Source organism: Brassica rapa, chromosome A05 (genome assembly GCF_000309985.2).
Source record: "Brassica rapa cultivar Chiifu-401-42 chromosome A05, CAAS_Brap_v3.01, whole genome shotgun sequence".
Taxonomy (NCBI): Eukaryota; Viridiplantae; Streptophyta; class Magnoliopsida; order Brassicales; family Brassicaceae; genus Brassica; species Brassica rapa.
Genome location: NC_024799.2, coordinates 23,601,167 through 23,622,630, shown reverse-complemented (window position 1 = coordinate 23,622,630; position 21,464 = coordinate 23,601,167). Strand labels below are relative to the sequence as shown.

The 21,464-nt window shown below is 32.3% G+C and overlaps 1 protein-coding gene across 1 annotated transcript; it reads right to left on the bottom strand.

Moving 5' to 3' along the window:
• Positions 1 to 3,287: 3,287 nt before the first annotated feature.
• LOC103870025 (9-cis-epoxycarotenoid dioxygenase NCED3, chloroplastic) lies at positions 3,288 to 6,773 on the bottom strand. Its single transcript, XM_009148117.3, has one exon. It carries the CDS (start codon positions 5,487 to 5,489, stop codon positions 3,696 to 3,698), a length of 1,794 nt encoding a protein of 597 aa, XP_009146365.1. The 5' UTR covers positions 5,490 to 6,773; the 3' UTR covers positions 3,288 to 3,695.
• Positions 6,774 to 21,464: the final 14,691 nt, after the last annotated feature.

Sequence of the window (21,464 nt, the reverse complement as noted above, 5' to 3'; positions counted from 1 at the left end):
TAGTTTTGGTTCGATGGTTGGTCATAACTACCATTTGCTGCCATTTGCCACGTGGTTTGCTCTCATATAAAGACAAGAGTATTATTATTTATGCCGACATATGCATATAACACAACACATACTGTTGATAAGAATATCCTTGGACATTTCGTTGAGCGAATCATTTGATGCTTTATTGATGATTTGACAATTATTTTTAAAAACAAATTTGACCGAAAATAATTTGTAAAAATTAAGTTTTACAATAAACAATACTATGTTTGTTAATTAACTTCCATCAATTCATATCCTTCTCGCTTTTCAGGAAAACTGCATGGGTTTTAATTTAAGTTTTACAATAAACAATACTATGTTTGTTAACTTAACTTCCATCAATTCATATCCTTCTCGCTTTCCAGGAAAACTGCATGGGTTTTTAGATATGTTTTGTGTTTCGTTCTGTTTTCTGCAAAAAAAAAAAGTTACTTAAAATAATTTCTTATCACTTATTAGTCTTATTTACATCTATAGTTAATATTCGTCATTCCATTAGTTAAAGAGCAAGATAGTCTACAATGTCGTTGCCAACAAAAAAAAGACTACAACGTCCAGAACAACAATTATTCCAACACTAGCTACTTGTTGTGGTCTCCCTGTACGACGAAGAGCCAAATAAAGCGCCGCAAACTACTCAATCGACAATTCACAAGAATGAACAACTACGCAGAAAACAAATCACAAAGCGATATCCAGTTTTATATTTTATCTTGCCACCATTTGCTAAGTATGTTGTGTATATATAAACCTCGAGCCTTATTTAGCTAGCTAATAGCTACGTTATCAATAATGAAAAACCATGCTACTATAAATATATAATTGGTACAAATTAAATGATAAAATGGTATTATTGGTATAGCAGATTTGCGACTCTTTTCATTTCAAATTATCAACCATACAAGTTTGGGTATACCGTACTCTTTCCATTTTGGATTTCAATCATAATTTGTTTCCATGAAATATTTCTACATTTAATTGTCTAGCTAATTTTTTTTTACCTTCGAATAAACAAGAGTTGCAATACCATTTTCATTGGACCATCATTATGGAAAGGTCCGCCTTCGCCATGCTAGGGTGGATACAGAGTCTGCTGATTATCGACCTATATGTCCCCAAACTATACCCTTATGGGAATAACTTTAATGCACACATATGTTATATGTGGAACCTGACAATACCACCACATGCATGACACTTTCTGTATTCGCCAAGAGCCTTTTGTTGATAAAATTCACAGAATTATTTATTTGTTTGTTTTTTTTTGTTATAAAAAATTATGTATAAGACAACAAAAAATAGCACATGTTAACATATAGTTTCTGCGAATCACAATGCCGGATTTCGCGGTCCAAATAAGGTAGGAGTAAGTATTACTGCCAATATATTAAACGTAGGTGCCAACCTTCCACTAAAGGAAAGTGGTTAGGCTGGAATTGGTTGGGAGAAAAGTCACCTTCTACTTTGGGTAAATAGTGAACATCTGCTCGTTGGCTTCAATATATCCCATTGCATATAGTTTTTTGGTTATTATAAACATTAAAAAGTATTGATACGTGGACGGCAGAAGTGAACGGTTTAAGTATCCACTGGAACCCACCGTAACATTTCGTCGTATCCAGTGAAGTTCTCCTGAATACGTTTTTGCATCCAGCGAACTTTTTGACCTAAATTTGTTTGGAAAAAATCGTATTAAGCTTATTTTATTTTTATGCACAATAGTTTAAAAAAATTACAAAGCTACACTAATTATATACATATATATATATATATATATATACTTTAAAATTACAAAGCTACACTGATTATATACACACATATATATATGTGTGTGTGTAAATGTATACTATAATTTGATTCCAACAAGAACATTATTAGTGGGTTTCTATAATTTTGGAAGAGAACGTGAACAAGCAAACACATTAAAAAAACACCATGTGAAGATATCTCAAAGTTGGCCACATATTAATAATTATTTTTAACATTTTCCAATATCATGTATGATCTATGCCTTGATACTTTTTGGTGTTTGAGATATTTTCGTGTAAATGTGAAAGTGAAAGCAAACTTATGTGCTTTTGATCCCTATAGCATTAACTAATAGAATGTTCAGTTTGTGATTCTTTCACACACCATTTTCACTTTGCGATTTCCCTTATCCTATACTGTATGTTAAACACATATACCCAAATACATACAACAAGCTAATTATTTGGTATTTAACCACGAAATTTCTAAATTTTAACACTTTCAAGTTTCAACCATTATTTTACGATATAAACCTATAGCTATTAAACAAAAAAAAAGGATAATACAAACCTAGAATAACAATCTAAGGGCTGTTATATTTGAATGTTGTGCTTCGATAAGCATAACCGTTTAATATTTTCGCCAATATCCAAAAAAATTAAATATAATGATTAACGTGTACGTAAAACACATAAAAATAAATAAATATGTGCAAGCAACCTACTTAAGGTTAATCTTCCCAAACAAAAGTTGTTAAATCATTGCCTACCAATTACTTTGGCAATGTCTTAATCTCAACACACCGAAACACTGTTTCGACAGTTGACTCTGCTTTCTTTGGTTATGAATTTATTTTTTTCTAAACAATCATAGATCACCAATATTACATTTTAAATATATCTAAGAAAAAGTAACACATGCGTTATTACCTAAAATATAAAAATGCCGTTAATTTCGTCACAATTCCACTAGTTTTGATTGGTCTCTCCACCGTGTTACCACCCACCACTCAGGCACTCACATTAACACATCCAATGTTTACGGTTCTGCTTACCAACATAACATTACGTTCTTTAATATAGGTTTATGACAACGACCGGTTACTAAATGCACTTTAATTAATCTTCACTTAGGTAAATAACAAGAAGTCATAATCGTTCGCCCCCAAAAAAAACAAGTCATATTCAAGTTACATACTGACTCTTTTTGACGTGGGTTAACTTCACTCGTTGGTTTCTATTTCGAAAAAATTGACTGAATTGGAGATTCTCTTCCATGCAAATACCAAAAATTGACTACCTGAACCTATACGGCGTGTGATTTGGTCATTAAATTTTGTTTTGACGTACAAAAGTTACTTGAGTCTTGTCTCTCTCTCATTCGTTCATTTTTCAGAAATATAATCATTGAAAATATATTTTTACCAATGACAAAATCACTTGATGATGACACAAACCAGAAACGTTTCCCTGAGTAAAAAGGATGCAAATAAAACATAGGCAAAATGGTATTTAAAATCGACTACAATGCTGCTTAATCTTTGCTAGAAACAGTACACATATAAACAAAGTTTTGTGTTTAATAAATATACACTTCTCACTATGAACAACAACAAGTGAAAGAATAACAGAAACCAGCTGAGCTCGAACGGCTAGGCTAACCCTACAGCCCAAAAGCTACAAACTGGTCACTCAAAATCTTTCAGATTTCTAGATTGACCCCCATAAAAAAGGGAACTAGAAACCGCACCCCAAAAGTAAAAAAAAAAACAGAGCAAAACCAAAAAAAAACACACAAGAGGAGAAGATTCCGGGGACGTATATGCAAAGCATCCCACTGGTAAATCCCTCTCTCTTAATCTTCTAGAAGCTTCTTAACCATCTCACGTACTATGTGTATATTCTTGTGTATATTTACACCTGATTCGCCAAGTCACTGGCTCCAATAAATGTGCCGTGAAACCCGTACGGAACCCTTGACGGAAGTTTAACCGTCGCTTCAACCTCCAAGCTAACGGCGTTAACTATCTGTAACTCTGACGTCCACGTCATCTCGTCGTGAACAAAACAGAGGATGTGCCCATCGTCTTCTGCTCCCTCTCCGGGGAGAAACAGAGGCTCTCCACCGTAACGGTCATCGCCGTAGAGATGCTTCTTGACTTCTCCGGTGGCGAGATCGACTTTCGCAAAACCGGAGACTTTAGGCCACGGCTCGGCTAAAGCGAGGTAAGCGAACTTTGTCTTACGGCCGAGCATGTTCCGGTTCACCATCCCTGCTTCGAGGTTGACTTGTTGATCTCCGTCGGAGATGATCGGACGGCGAGTGGACTCTCCGGTTCTGAGGTTGAGCCGAATCTCGCAGAGGACGCTCTTGAGATTCTCGTCGGACTCGTTGAAAATTGAGTCCGGCGGAGTCATGCACGACCCGATCACGACGACCTCCTCTGTTTCCGGCTCCTCCCACGCGTTCCAGAGGTGGAAGCAGAAGCAGTCCGGAGCTTCGATCCACCTGATTCCCGACGAGTCCGCCGCGTATTTGTCTAAAATTCCGAATCTCGCGACCTTCTCCTTGTCGTAGATCACCGGAGAGCCGCCGCGGATCATCTCCTGGAGCTTGAAGACGACTTGCTGGTCCGGTATAACGACGAAGTTCTCTGTTATCGCGAAGTCGTGCATCATCGTCGGCTGATCGAGCTGGATCTCGACGTCCGGCGATTTTTCTCCGTCCGGTGAGAAGCGGAAGTATTTTAAGTAAGGCTTTGAAACGACGTCGTAGCTTAGAGCGAATAGCTCGCCGGATTCCGGGTCGACTTTCGGGTGGGCGATCATTGTGGATTCTAACTGCCCGTCGAAATCGTAACGGCCAACGGTTTTCAAGTCTCCACCTGGAGTGATCCGGACTTGGTATGGCAAATCGTCTTCCGACATGGCTAATAACCGGTTATTGAAATAGACTAAACCGGCGTTAGCTACTCCGGTTCCGTGAGCCGGGTCGACTAAACCGGCTGCGGCTCTGGCGTAGAATAGCATGAGTCGAGCAATACCGGTGTGGCCGTGAAGCTCGCCGATGGCCTTGGGGAAAACCGGTCGACCCAGTTGACGTTCCTGGATAAACCGGTTGGTCTGAGTAAACCGGCAAGCGTAGCTAGCTGAACCGTCTTCGAATTTCACGGCGTGAACCATCCCGTCTCCGTCGAAGAAGTGGTGACCTGTCACCGGCTCGTGAAGCGGGTTGGCTCCGTTGCGCACGTACACTCCTTTGATGGAATCCGGTATTTTTCCGACCACCGGGAGGTTACGCCGGAGAGGCTGTTCGTTCACCGGAGCGAAGTTTCCGGCGATTTGAACGCTAGGATCGGCGGTTTTGGGGAGGGGATGCTGTCGCTCGTGGCTCACGAGGAAACCCTCCGCCGCGTCCAGCGCCGCCGCCGCCGCTCTCTGGAACAAGTTCATCTGTTTGGTGTCAGATTCTTTGGTTTTTGGGTTGACAATAATGGCGGGAGAGGTGGAGGATTGCTTGGGGAAATGGAGAGCAGGATGAGTGTGAAGCGCAGAAGAAACATTGAGCTTTCGTTGGGAACGATTTGTCATGGGTACGGAGCAAGAATAACTCAAGGCGGAGCTTTGAGAAGACGATAATGGTGGTTTAGTATGATTACCACCGACCAATCTCCGAGAAACCGCCGTAGTCGCCGTGAAAGAAGTCATTTTAAATATGATTAGTCAGTATTGGTGCTTTCAAGTGAAGTTTGATGTTTTTTTTTTGCTTTTCTTGTTGAAGTGGAGAAGAGAGAAGAGAGAAGAGAGAGATGGTTTGAGAGGGATGAAGTGTTCAGGGTTTATATAAACCGGGAGGTGAATGGTGGGTCCCAGATGAGTGGCCACGTGTTGAATTATTGACAGAGAGAGAAGGAATGGAGTGAGAGTGTGTGTAAGAGAAAAAGTGAACAAACACAGAAACAGGGCAATGTGTTAATGTTCAAAGTTGAGTCCTTTCACACTTCACTCTCTAACTCCCTTTGTCTGTGGCTTCTTCGGTTTCTATGCCTGTTAATAAAAGCTACCTGACCGTGGCAACTTGAAGATACGTCGGCTGTGAAAGAGAAACCTGTGAGATTGCTTGTTCGAAGCATTGTAAGGCATAAGTTTACTCACCAAAGATTGGTGTGCAGTGGTGCAAACAAATTCTAAAGTAAGTCTTAAATTCGTCGTCAGAAATCAATAAATAAAAGGGAAATGTTTATATAACTAACAAAATATTTATATGCATTTATTGGCAAAACGATGTTTCAATTAATTACAATCACCAACTTGATTCAATAGGTTCTTGTTTGTTTGTTTGAGACTCCAACTTGGCCTATTCATCTCCACATGGAAATATCTTTGAACTGCATTATACTCCTATGATCCTATGTATGATACGTTCTACTGGTGTTAAAATTAAGACGAGTAATACAAGTATCTGAGTATTATTTGGCTTCGCTCAAGTGTTTGTGTCCATACCATTGATCCACGTTATATAATCTAATTCTCCGACCGCTCTTAATTGTAGGGTCATAAGCAAAGAAACATTACATGATCTCATTTAAATTCAACCTCCGATATCATTTTGTAGCTTGAAAAGTTTGAAACTTCTGAAAACCGAAAATAAAATTAGCAAACACAACACACATGACAATTCCTTGCGTGTCGTCGTTCTATATTTACTCCGAAGACAACAACAACATCGTCCACTAGGACCACTACTTTAGTAGTTCATTCAATCGTCTAATTACCCTTTAAACCAGTTACCTAAAAATCACAACTTACAGAAATGAACAAAATAGTTATTTGAACACTAATACTTTACGCACGCAATTTATTAAAAGTAGATGTGTTACATCATATGACTTGGTCTCTAAGATATTAAATTTGAATTGTCTGAAGTCATAGTGTTATTTTTTCACTTGCACTTTAGTTGACGAGATCTATATTAGATGTTCGACCACTCCTTTTTCTACTCGGTCAACACGCAAACAGAGTTTCTTTACATTTATGTCTTGTTCTTTTGTCATCAACTTCTTCCAATTATGTTGATAAAAATGTGCCCAAATATTTGTTGGCAGCATACAGTAACCGAGTTATTTGTTTAAGAAAAACACAGTTAAAAATGGTTGTATTGTATTATGTTGTTTTGTCTTCTCTATATGTTGTATTTTTATTTTTATTGTTTAAATATGTTATTTATGTCATCATTTATAGATTGAAATTGTGATATACGTGGATAGTGCCTTAAAAAGTCACAAGCACAATATATGTATTTGTTTGTATAAATAACAATAGCCTAAGACCTCGAGTATGAACATGGACTTACTTGTTTAACTCTATTATATTAATGATTCGAGTCATACTAAATTAATATGAGACTATACTAGAATTAGAAGTCTTGAATTTGTGGGTATTATATGTGACCACATATAAATCATTGAATATATAAATTAGCCAAACAAACTTCGCAGATTATATATTTAACGGAAAAGCATACTTCACGTATACATTTTCTAGAAACTCCACTAAATAGTTTAATAGAAAAGAAGCATAATCCCCCCCTCACCAAACCAGCTTTGTATAATCATGATATATGGACTCGTGTAACAACAAAACTTTGCATTATAAAATTGAGTGTATTTGGACATTTTGAAAAGGAAAAATAAAGTCTTAAAATAAGCAGAAAATAACACGTAAAATATGAATAAAAGGACATTTGGGTCTGTATTGTCTCGCTAATCTTCTATTCCTATTGGACCATTATGTTGTCTAACTTTCCTTTTTGTTGTTTTGGTTAGAGAAGTGAAATCAAATTGTTTTGGTACGTCATTAGTGAAGAGGACACGTCTCATAACAAAGTTTTCTCATAAAACACGTGGTGCTCTTCGCTTTGTTCAATTCTTCTCTCCGTCACGCTTGCTTTATTTGTTTCTCTTTTTATCTCCTTCATTTATCTTTTTGTTTTTGAAAAAAAATTCATTTATCATTTCTTCTTTTTCTTTTTGATTTTTTCAACAAACGTTTTTCTTCAAAAACCTAATAGAACTGTTACACAAAGCTGTACTTTAATGTATATATCAAACTCCATTTTAAACTGAATTTACAGTCCAATCCAACATTTATTAAGATTATGTGGATCATCTTAAGTACTATAATTTTCTTCTTATACACACGTAATATATAACTCAAAAATAAATATATAGTTTCTTCCATTTAAAATTTTTAGTGTTTTTTTCAGAAATTATTTTAGAGTTAATTAGTAATTAATGCATTAGTTCATTTTTATTACTACTTCGTACTATTTCTTTTCCTTTGATTTATGATTTTATATTATTCAAGTATCATTTAATATTTTATATCTGTAATTTTTAATTTGTATCTTATACACAATTGTAATAAATTTTAAGAAGAATCATTTTTAGCATATCTCTTGTATATATTATTACATATTCCACCTCAATAATACTTCTAATTAACACAATGTCAACATAAATCTTACAGAAACATCAGTACTTTATTTATTTTTGGGTAGTTAGTTATTATCTTTGAGTAGTTAGTTATTATCTTAAACCGTCGTCAAAGTTAGGTATACACTTTTCATTCATCTTCAGTTATCTATTCTTTTATGGAAACCACTCATATATAACTATGTTCTTTGGCAACTAGGTTTTGAGAAAACTCCATTTAGACTTCACACGATCTTATGTTCTCAAAAAACATTTTTGCTACGCATTATAAACTTTGAAAGTCTATTTTATGTTATCTAAAAGCAAATTTTTACGCATCATAAATATTTTCAAGACTTTCTAACGTTTAGTCTTTGTAATCGACTAGACTCGAACATTTACAAATCTGATATTGCATCGCAAAATCGCATTGTCGACCAGACCGGCCCCTTATACCAATCAACTCTAGACGGTGCATCACGTATGATATTCCAGATATTCTTTGCATTCAACTTTGCTTAAATACATTTTCCTTTTGTTTCCAAAAGGAAGTGTGAAGTGCAGTACTGGTGAAGTGTCTTCTCCACTCACCTTCCCTTGTTCACTGTATTATTACCACATTCTCTATTATGTTAAAAAGGTCAAAACGATGCCGGCCGTCTCTTTAATTTGTTTCTATCAACCAAAATTGATGCTATTGAAGCATAGCATGAGTTTGAAAAGTAATTGGAACATGCATGTAAATTTTTATCTGTATGGATGTTGATAAATTTCTTGGGTTTCCAACTTAAAACCAATTGGTTATTAGTGGATTGGTCCAAATCTCTTATATATTACTCAAGTTTCTTTCATATTTTTGATGTGGGATCTTCACTCCAATACCATCCCTCGAGATAATGGTGCGTATAACCATTAATTTCGCAGAATCCATCATACCCTCTCCGAAATCATGCTTTATTTTCTAGCGATCTCGACGGAACTGAGCTTTCTATGGGCAATCAGCTAACGGGATGATCGGGTCACTGTTCGGGCCGGATTAATGGATCAAGATATTGGGTCCGCTCTGATACCATAATAAGTTTTTTGGACTTCCAACTTAAAACCAATTGGCAATTAGTGGATTGGCTCAAGTTCTTTATATATTACTCAAGTCCCTTTTATATTTCCGATGTGTGATTTTCTCTCCAATAGATGTAGTGATCATGTAAGAAGAAAGAATTAAACATGCATGTATAAAGTTTTGTAGCGGCCAAAAGTACGACTTTCAAAATTGAGGATGGATATAGTTTAAGGTTAAATGAGTGATGAACTTTTAAACGATTAAAGTTATTAGCTGAGTTTCATGCAGAGGCAGTGTACTTGTGTGTTGAATATATAATTCAATAATCACTAATGCCAGAATTAGATCTGGTTTTGATGTAAACGGAAATATATATAACATGTCATTTATATAGTCTATGAGACCCTATGTTATAACATCATATGAGGATTTATGAAATCATCATGCTAATTAATTATAATTTGTACGTACCCGTATTATGTGATCGCACCTAATCATATAAATGTAAAAGTTGCACATTACGAAGTACATATGCTTATCTACCAAATCCTACAGTGTAATGTCGCAAGAAAGAAATAGTGCTTTAAAACTACATATTATAAAGCCCAGATAACAAATAAGTCTAAGTGGGATATTTTGTCTCCTTTGATTAGAGTCATCGATGACACAATTAAAGCCGTTGAAAAGTGGAGGAAAAAAATGGAATTACAACTTATAATATAAGATTAACGGTTGATTCGATCATCCTTATGAATTATACTAATAATAGATGCTCGTGATCTTAATAATTTTTTTTTAGTTTATGGAAAGCATACAAAATTATATCATAAGTTATCTCCACGCTTTATCAAAAAAAAAAAAAAGTTATCTCCACGTCAGTTTTATCGACACCTCATTTCCCATTCGAGTGTCTTATCTCTTAAATATTTATTTAGTGTGTACACACGATTCGTATTTAGTATGCATAACATGATTTCGGAAAAGATAGCGAAGATGTTGCATTTAACGGACGACCTCATGTAATCGTATATTATGAAGTAAGATTTTCTTATAACTAAACAATACATATTATCATGTTAATCCTTGTTCTGCCAACTTGGTTAATTGTAGCTTTTTAATACTTATGATGGTACGCATGTTCTTAACCATGATTCATAAGTATCTATTTTTTTCCCTTTTATTTGATTTATATAGGTTGCGATTTTAACGATTATTTGATGTTTTATCCACAAATTGGTTTTATCATCAATATTTTACCATAGGAAAACCATTTTCTCTACAAGAAATGTGAGTTGATTCAGTTCACGTCAAGATACTAAGAAGTAAGAAGAAGAGGAACATTATATGCTCTACATTTTGACACAATCGAAAGCAACATGTGATGAGTTTGGATTAATAATACAATACTCGAACGGAACAATCTGAATACTGATAACAAACAAGAATGTAACATTAAAATTGATATACAATGATCAAAAGAATTATTAATAAAATAAACAAATCTTAACTTCCTTCGAATCAAATGGAATATTGTCAGAACTCTAATCGATTAGAGAGTTTCTTAGCGGAATGTAAGAAACTGTCTCTTAATTTTTAACTAAAAAAGCTAAGAACCGGCTTTTAACTAAAAAAACTCTTATTTAAAAACCGGTTCTTAGTTTTTTTAATTAAAAATTAAGAGATGATTTTTATATCTCCTAAGAATCTCATCCTAAAAACTCTCCATTAATCATGCTCTTAGGACATGATTAACTCTGATTTTTTAGTTGGGGTTCTTAACTTATGATTTGACACTTTTTTTTTACACTTTTCAGCTAATAAACGGTTTTTATATCTTTTATTTAAGATACGGTTCTTAACTTTTTTTAGTTAAAATCTAAAAAAAGCTAAGAACTGTCTCTTATCCAAAGCTAAAAACCCTAATTAAAAGACTTGAGTTAATGATGGTCCTACCTGGTTACATGGTTACTATTTTTTGGTGAGTCAAAGGTCGATTCGTTCACGTCACATGTCACATTAATAATTGTGTGGTCCAATTATATCCGATATAACAATCCTGCCTATAATTGAGCTATGTTTTTGGTGTGTAGTTGTGTACCACTTTTACGATTCTATTTTTACTACTTTCTTGTGGTAAATTCTATTTTTACTTTAGGCCTATTGAAACCAATATACAAAGCCTGGACGTAAATTAGGTGATCCTGCTTTTTTTAATAATAATTTGCGAATCAGGTATAGCGGTGTATATTGAACCAATCTGATTTTAACAATGATTTAACACGCATGTGAACAATCCCATAAACATTATTTGCAAAATGGTTTAATACATGTTTTATTTACAATCCTTTTCACTAAAAAATATGACATGCCATATTATTACATGCTTTATGGCTAAATGTAAAGTTGATTTCTATCTTTGATAAAAATTATAATATAGTAATAACTCATACATCATCATTAAAATAAATGTATTCAAATATTACATTAAATAATACAAATATATAATATCATACAAATTTCAAAATATTATTTAAGTCTATTTTTATAATCTTACATTTTTATTACTAAACAAGGTTTTTAAAATTTTATACAATCTTCTTAAAAAATTATAGTTTTAATGGTAATACCATTTGTTTCTTTTTCCTATATACAAATTTTATAAATCCTGTTTAGTTTTATTTTTGATATTTATACAATTTTATCATTTTTTTTATTTTCAACAAGTTGATTTAATATATTTTAACCAAAAGAAGTAAATGAAAATCTATCTAAGATTATAATTTTAAATATATACATATCTAAAATTAAATATAATTTAAAGTAAATCAAATTATTTATTTTATCTTAATTTTATGTTTAACTGAATCAATTTTTGTATTTAAATATTAGTATAAGATAATAAAATCTAAAATATTAACAAAATTTTAATTTAAAATATAATTTTAGTTTTAGTTATTTTTTGCTACACATGGTGGATAAAAACACCTTGTAATGCTATCAATCAAAAGAACCTTAATATCTAATAAAATTCGGTTACCATGTCTACAGTTTCATTTTTTTATTTTTATTATTAAATGGATAAAATTTCTAAATCTTTGACATGTTTATATGCAAATGGAAATAATTGGAGCCAAAATATGTTGGTATGACAATAATGGAAGTTTGACCAAAACCAACTTGGAGAGAGGAGCACGGGGAAAAGACTTGAAGACATGTTTGGCAGGTGACAAATCAAGTGTCTTTTATTACTAAGAGTTGAAGAGAAAAGGCCACAATATCGGGTCCTATTCCAAACACTGTCTTAGCTATCGTCGGGGCCGTGCCTGAGATATATTGGTCTTGAAGCAGAAATGTTTTTTTGGCCCATTTTTTCTAAATAATCTGTTAAAATTCAAAGAAAAAGAAGCTGTGAGGCATCGAACCTAGGTACGTATACACCCAAGCCAATGACACAACCAGTTAAGCTACATAAGATTTCTGAAAATATTGGCCCTTTAAAATAAATATCTTCACCGGCCCTCAAGCATATGCTTTATCAGCTTTTATTCAGGCACGGCCCTGGCTATCGTGCACATGTGTTTTTCTTTGGAAAATATATGTTATAACATTTTTCAACTTGAGGTATCTTGGATCTATGGGAAGGTTCAAATTAATCTTTAGGTGTCTTAGCTATCGTGCGCGTGTCTTTTTCTTTGGAAAATATTTATGGTATGACATTTTTCAATTTGGGGTATCTTGGACTTATGGAAGGGTCTAAACTAATTTCTAAATTGAAGTGCAGTCTACGGATAGATCTTCTCAACGGATATGCAAATAGGCTCAAAAGCATAAACCCATATCCGTGTAACAATGTGACTTAGTTTTGCGCAATAGATAGATCGAACTTGAAATATGTTAGTATCCCAACCCCTTCCCCTTACCACCCAACCACACTATCCCGGACATTTTATGTCTCGGTTACATGCATGCAAATAGAAAGAAAGTTGTCTGTGCCGTTGAAATCACAGAGATACATTAACCCCATTTTATAAACAAAAAAAAAAGATTTAAGAGTTCAAAGTATTTAGCTAATTACCAGATAACCATTTAGATAGTCCAACTCCACCACCATTTAAAAACTCTTGAGTAAAAATATAAATCATTTAATTTAAAAATTAGAAATCATTCTCAAATGATATAGATAATGTATAAAAAGGGAAACCAGTTTGAAATTTCTTTCATAATTGATTAAATTATTATTAATGTATCTTTCATAATTGATCAAAAATTACGTATTTAGTTGATATACAGCTTTTATTATTAAAACAGTAAGATTGATTAATAAAAATCTGAATATCACCTGAAGTAGCTGTGCGTATATGCACACTGTACACAGGTTCATTATGTTTTGTTTACCGATATGTATTGAACTATTAACTGTGATTAGACTTCCACATTTGCAGGGTTAAATTAGTCAAAAGGAAATAAAGGCTTTTAGTTGAAATTACCAAAAGAAGATTTTATCAACATCAATTAGTTAATTAGCTTACTAGTATTAACTAACTTTGCTATTCGAGGCAACGACATTATTTCCATCAGTCGCTAAAGTTGCTAAAAGTTCAACGCACTTATAGAGAGCACTAGTTCTAATTGATACTAGTATTTAACTTTAATCATTTTAATTTCACAGCATCGAACAATTTAGTCATTGTCTTCTCCGGATAAGATATACAAGTCTTAATGTCCAAAAGATATACAAGTCAAACAATTTCCTTTTAGTTTGTTCAAATGTTTAAAAGATAATGAACTCGAGTTGATGCTATCTTGCTATTGTTATCGATATGCATATCCGGAAGAATTATTCTTTGGTTCATCTTTTAGGGTGAACCTCTAAGTTCATCAACTAATAAAATTGTGTTATTTATAATTAATATTTTTTAAAAAGTAAAACATAATATTATTAAATTATATTATCTTCTTAAAATTAAAAGTTAAAAAATAGTACTAATTACAAAAAAAATATTTTTAACATCGTCAGCAAAATACTAAACCCTAAATCATAATCTCTAAACCCTAAATCCTAAATTCTAAACAGTTGGGTAAACTCTAAACCCTTAGATAAATCCTAAACTCTAAATCAAAATCAATAAACACTAAAACACTCAAGGGTTCAGGGTTTAGGATTTAGGGTTTAGGATTTAGGGTTTAGGTTTTTAGTGTTTAGTTTTTTATTTAGAGTTTAGGATTTATCCAAGGGTTTAGGGTTTACCCAAGGGTTTAGACTTGATGATTAGGGTTTAGGATTTAGGGTTTAGTGTTTTCTTGACGACGTTATAAATATTTTTTTAATTTTTTTTCTGTAACTACTATTTTTTTTATTTTTTTTATTTTAAAAACATAATATGATTTGATAATATTTTGTTTTCTTTTTTAAAAAATATCAAATTTAAAATAATAAAATTTTATTGGTTGGTGAACCTGGTTCACTATAGGAGGTGGACCTAAGAATAACTCCATCCGGAAACCTTAAACAGTAAGCTCGACGTTCCATAATTTGTTTGTTACAATAACATGTCAGTACAAATTAATAGAGGTGAAAAACTCTTATAGTGATAGGCATTAGCAAGTCAATTTATCAAGAATATTATGACTCGTATCATCTTTTATAATATAATTTTATAAAACAGAATCATTTTTTTCGTAAAAATAATGTTTGATTAACCATAGCTCCATTATAAGACCATTAATGATTAGGGGGGTTGAACTGAATTATATGTTGAATAGATCGTTTTAAAATAAAAATTTTGTTTCAAAACTAAGTGTTGTTTTATAATTTCAATACAAAATTTATTGATTTTATATTATAATATATTTTTTTGTTGGTTGAAATGTGGTTAGATGTATTGGTAATTATATTTTTATTTAGTAAATATACAAAATGAAATATTTTATTAATATGTGTGTCTAAATCTAAAACAACAATTAAAATAAAACTAAGGGAATATTGAACTTTTAAATTTTGGTTTATTCAATAACACATGAGCAAAATACGTGGTATGAAAATAAAACTAACAGTTGAATAACAACAAATTAGTAGGAAAACAGCAATATGTTTATTTTACTAAAATCCACTAAATAAGGACACTTGTATTATGCATTATACAATTTGTATACAGTAACTATTTGACGCTATTGGAAGAATAAATATCGAAAGGTACTAAGAGCATCATTAACCCAGTTTCTTAACTGAGTATCTTAGCATCATTAGAATTTAAAAAAATAACCATTAAGAAAAAAGACCGTTCTTCTATCTCCTGAATAGAAGACGTCTCTTAGAGCTTCTCCTTTTCTCTCTGCAACAACAACAAAGCTGAGACAATAGGTTGCTTCCTCCATTCTCCTCTTCATAAATTCCTCCCAAGCTTGCTTCCGCCCCCATTCTCTTCTTCCTCCATTTGTGTGTTAGGGTTCCGATTTGACTTGAGTCAACTCAATCGGAGACAGAGAGAAAGAAGATTCGAGCATCCAATCATAGCGGGAAAGGCGGCAGAGTAATAGAAGAGCTTCCGAGCATAATCGTGAGTCAGCGCGATTTCTTAGGTTTAATTTTCGTAGTACTTTTTCTCTGCTCGGTTGATCTGCTCTGTTTCATAGTTCTTAGGTTCAATTTTCAGGAAAAGCAATAACCTAGTTTGTAGTGCCTTTTCTTTGCTCGATCAGGTCTTTGCGCGGTGGGATTCGTGGACGATCATTACCTTGCTCGTACTGCCTTTTCTGTGCTCGACCAAGTCTTCAAAATTCACCCCTTTGTGTAATTTGGTTGTATCAGAACATGAGGAAATATATTTGACAAATCAATTACTTGTCAGGTTATAGATGAGTACCATAAAAGTTTTGGTTAGACATGGAAGTCTGCTAAAGAAGACTGTTCAGCCTTGGCCATACTTGGACAATGCTCTTACCAAATTTCAGGTTTGCAACTCTATTCTTTCATGTGGAACTTGTTTAAAAACATTGTCAGTATTAATTAGCTGTATTGATTGGATATAACAAAGAATCCAACTTTACAGTGTTTTTTCTTTAACTAGTTTAATTTGATATTGTGTAGGTTTTGTACAGTGATATTCGGTCTAAAGTTCTTCTGTTCTTCCCCTGTATTTGTGATCTTCAGGACCCAGTAGAGGCTGATAAGCTGTTGAAAATCCAGAGGGAGTTGGATGAGACCAACATTATCCTTGTAAGTGCACTCTCTCTTTGCCTAAGTTTATGTCCCTAAATAGTACGATGTTCTATCAATGAGCTTCGTTTCTTCTGCAACTTCAAAACGAGAAAGTCTTGCAGATATCGTAGATGTTTGTCGTTTCTCCAAAACTCTGAATATTTTCTTTGTTACAGCATAAAACTATTTATAGCGTTCTAGCCCGTGGTGAGAAGCTAAACAGCCTAGTGGAGAAGACCTCGATGATGGTTTTTATTTCAATGGCTCCTCCGTCCCAGTTCCTGCTCCTTCGTATGGAAAAACCTCAGAAAAGATTGATTATGGATTCAAGCCTAGAGGTAACAATATTTCTGTTACACTCCATATTTTCTATTTTTTTTAAGAACCCCCAAATAAGATATTTTCATTGGAGCACAGAAATATTGGTGTCTCTTAACTAGGTCTTTTAAGTAACATTTAATACTTAAAAATAATTAAAAGACCTAAAATGGGTTTTTGAGTTAATGATGCTCTAAGGTAGTCGACAAATAAAACATGCGAATCCAAGCCTTGTTACACAAAAACACAAATTACTGCATCTTTTAAGAAAAGAGAATTTACTCACTTTTACCGTTGCGGAAATTAGTAAATACGACCACAACTCCACAAGTACGAGAACGAAAAATACAAATAATTTGCTTTCATTATTTCTGTGACAACCCGTCCCGTGGGCCCTAGATTCACATCGCTGCAGCGCACTTACCTCAACTCTTCATTACGAGTTCTCTTTGACTTCATAATTAGGTTGTTGGTGAGTCTCGAACCTATGACTTCACCCTTTAATAACATTCCTCCAAAATAAATTGTTACCAACAAATAGTTACTACAGAAGGGATTGTCACAATTTCTTTCTAAAAACAAAATCTAAATGTCGGCAAATAATTAGTAAATGGCTACAGGCTACTACTAAGTATATTATCATTCAATATCCTTTGTCTGAAATGGCTAAAATGAATAATAGTATATTAGTAAGTCGGTGTTGGTCAGTTACTATAAATCACTATATCATCTCTATTTTAAAAGATATTCCCACCGTCGAATCGTTGTTTTTCTAGAGATATGCATGGTGAGCTAGGTACCTCACTCGAAACCGCGTTCACTTCAAGAGTCACAAAACATCATCGAAATAATTTATTAGTTAGTTCCTGATTTTGTAATTTTACTCAAACAACACTTATACCTAACTTTACTTTTTATTTAATACTTTCGGTTAATGCTGGGGGACGAGCGCAATGTTTTGAACCACAAGGTTTTTGTGCATTACTTGTAGATGTCACTAATAACAATTATTTATAATAGTAGCAGCGTTAACATTAATCAAGATAATACATAACTTCCACTCCTTTCTATTTTTTTTTAAAAAATTATTCTAAACGCTGTAAGGTGTAAGAAAATCTGGTCTTTTAATCAGAATTAGTTTGGAACGGGTCTTTTTGCAAGTTCAAAGAACCGTTTAATGTATATACTGGAAAAAAACTGGTTTAAATATGTGACTGAAGCCCGTCTCGTGTTCAAGTTGTGCGGAATGAAAGATTTGGAACAAGCCTCGAATGGTATTATGATCAACACGGGACTCTATTGCAGGTCATAATTGATCCATGTTCTCTTTATGGCTTAATTCGGTCTTCGTTGTTTATTGTATATATTGCTTCTTTAATAAAGTTCCTTAGATTAAAAAAACAGTTTTCAAAATTCGATTTTGAACCTTGTTGACACTCTTTAATTTGATTGGAATTGCCTTATCGTAAAACCCGTTCAATCAAAATATAAGTAGAATGTGTATAACTGATTTAACTTTTTGTATGCGTGAGCAACCAAACTATAAGAGATGTGACAAAATTAAGATCTTCAGGCTACATTCTCCAAAAGCTAAGGTGTCGTTAGTTTATTCGTAGCTAGCCAAGAGTGACTGACTTATAGAGTTAGTATGTAATATTCCTTTGTTTGGCCTAATATAGTATTTAGAGGAGCCTTATCTTTGTAAACTTTTTTCTTATTTCCTTTTTGATCTTTTGTATTCTATGGTTCGGTGTACTTAATCAGACTATCTGAATAATTATAGACTATTTTTCTTATGATACGGTTTAATTGTTTTCAAATTACAAAATTACTTAAAAAAACTGTTGATAAAGCTTATAGTTTAAGAGTTATTCCTTTTTAACATGATGTTTTGTATCATATATATATACAGTTATATTTAGTTGGAAAGGGAAAATTAAATTATATATTTGTTTTTCAAATATGATAATTCGGTTATTGTGACCATGTGTAGATTTTCTTCTTAAGTATACTATCACCTAGGGTTGGAATTTCGAATATTCGGATCGGTTTCGGATAAAAACAGTTTGGTTCCAGATAAATCGGTTATTTAGAAACTGTATCTAATGAGTACTTGGTTGACTTTCGGCTGGGTCGGTTCAAATATACAATTCAGAACCCGAAATAATATTTTTTAATATTTTTTATCTATTTTTATCTTTTTATATTTAGAAAATAAAATAAATTGAAATCAAATATATAATAGTAATATGTGGGAATTACAAAAAGTTGGTGTATCCCAGTGGAATTGCAAGTGTTATGTCCCTTTTTAACCCGGGTTCAACGCCCACAAGATTCAATTCTGTGTGTTTTACACAGAATCCGATTTAAAACGAATATCCGTTCGGTTCCGGGTAAAAACCAGAACCGAACATGACTTGATATCCGTGGTTATCCCCTATATATTAATTGAAAAACATTACAACTTTTATTTGTAACTACATGTCATCACTAGGATGATTCTTAAAATCATTAGAAAAACATGTTGGTCCATCTATTTATATAATAAGTTTTTTATTAGACTAACCATAAATTCATTATTAATGTTCTTTATTATTTCACTAAATAAAAGTTACAAAATTGTCTAATGTGGCTAAAGTATATATGGCAATTAATGATTTTGAATAATAAAGATTTGATAAAAATTAGTGTATCTTCTATCATATTTGTTTAATTTTAAACTACTAAAATTAATTAAACAACCACATTAACTATATAATAAAAAATTAGATTTTTCTGTATATGTTATATTTTGAATTTTTAAAAACGACTATAAATTACTAAAACTGTTAAAAGTCTCACATTCAAATTTTGTGATCCATGTTTTATTTTTTTTTATGACAAAATACAAATGATTACAAAATCATATAAGTAAAAAGTTTAATTTAATTAATTATTAAGATTAGAAGATATATATATATATATATATATATATAATTTTAGATTAAATTATATATCATATAAAATACATAAATATTTAAATTTCAAAATTTACTTTGAACAATTTTTTTTTAATAAAAGCTTTGAACACACATTGACAACTTAATTTTTTAAAAAATTATAAATTACTAAGACTATGAATCAGTGAAAATTTTGTTATCAATAATTTAAATTTTTGGTATAAAAGATACAAATGACAAAAAGCCATATGAGTAGAAAACATTATTTAATAGACATTAATATTAAAATGTACTATGAATATGAATTTCATTTAAATCTAATTATATATCCTATCAAATAAAAAAATATTGTTTGGATTAATAAAATTGATTTATATGTTCGTATCAATTTAATTATATATGTAATAGTTACTGATTTTTGATTATTTAATATATATTTATTATTTTATAATATGTTAGAACATATAATACATTAAATAATTTATATATATAATGTTCATTCCGCGCAAAGCGCGGATCTTAATCTAGTTTATATAATTATTCATCGGATAAATTGATGAAAACCAAAACCGTCCCGAACCAGTCCATTTCGGGTCGGATCCGGTTCGGATAAACGGTTCCAGTTAAAAGTCACAGGACTACTATCAGCGAAACAAAAAAATGCTGTTTTTCCTTGGGTGTTTTTTTCTGCTTTTGTGGGGTGGGTGGGCTTGGCTCCTAATTTCACTGACTTGTATTGTTTCTTTTCTTCAATGCCCCCAACAATCTACATCTTTAAACGTAGCTTCAAACAAGCGAATAAATATCTAGACCATTGTTTATTACTTTATTCACATCAAAAGACATGTGTGTTGTTTCTATTTGAGTTACAAATCACTTTTGTTAGATATTTTGGCTTAATTGTTATATTTTATATCTCCATAAACTTTTTGTCCAACGTCAAATTCTTAAAGTCAAGTGGAATCGAACATTTTCGAGTGTGGATCTCCGTTTTGTGTTTTTTTTTTAATTTGTTGCCAAACAACAGTTATGTTATTTCTAAATCCAGATAAACAACCAATTAATTTATACAACAGATTTCATGTGTTAGACTCGTTTATTACTTATCTTTTATATAAGAAATAAGGCATGTGATAATATCATTTTTTTCTCAAATATAAGATTGTATTTTAACACTTTTTTTTATGGAGAACCCCTTCTGGACCAGAGATGGACACCCCATCCAAATCACAGCTGATATTAAAATTTAGGAGCCATAGGCTAATGTTTCATAACTTTCATTAGTCTATATTTAGGAATGACTATGCATTCAATATGATAGAATCAATGATAGTTTTTCATTCTAACTAAAACTAAACATAAAAGTATCGAAAACAAACTACCGAAAGAAATGATAAAAATGATATAAGCATACAAAAGCCAGTATGTTTAGTTGATTGAATACATTAGTGGTATAAGAGCTTGTAACTATATCAATCAAACAAATAGATCTCTTTTTGGATTCGGCTAATTTTGTTTCAGAGGACTTTAGTTTCTACTGGATCCTTTATTAATTACTACTATACATATAGTTATTTTTCCTTTGTTAACAAATATAAACGAACATAACCTCCGCATTGTTTCGACTTTTCTTATAGAGAGATGACAAAATAAGTTATGATTAAAGAAAGTTCGTAAAATAACAGATATAGACAT

What these genes read in the sequence shown, in the direction of transcription:
- LOC103870025 (XM_009148117.3), bottom strand. Translation starts at nt 5,489, where the DNA reads ATGACTTCTTTCACGGCGACTACGGCGGTTTCTCGGAGATTGGTCGGT.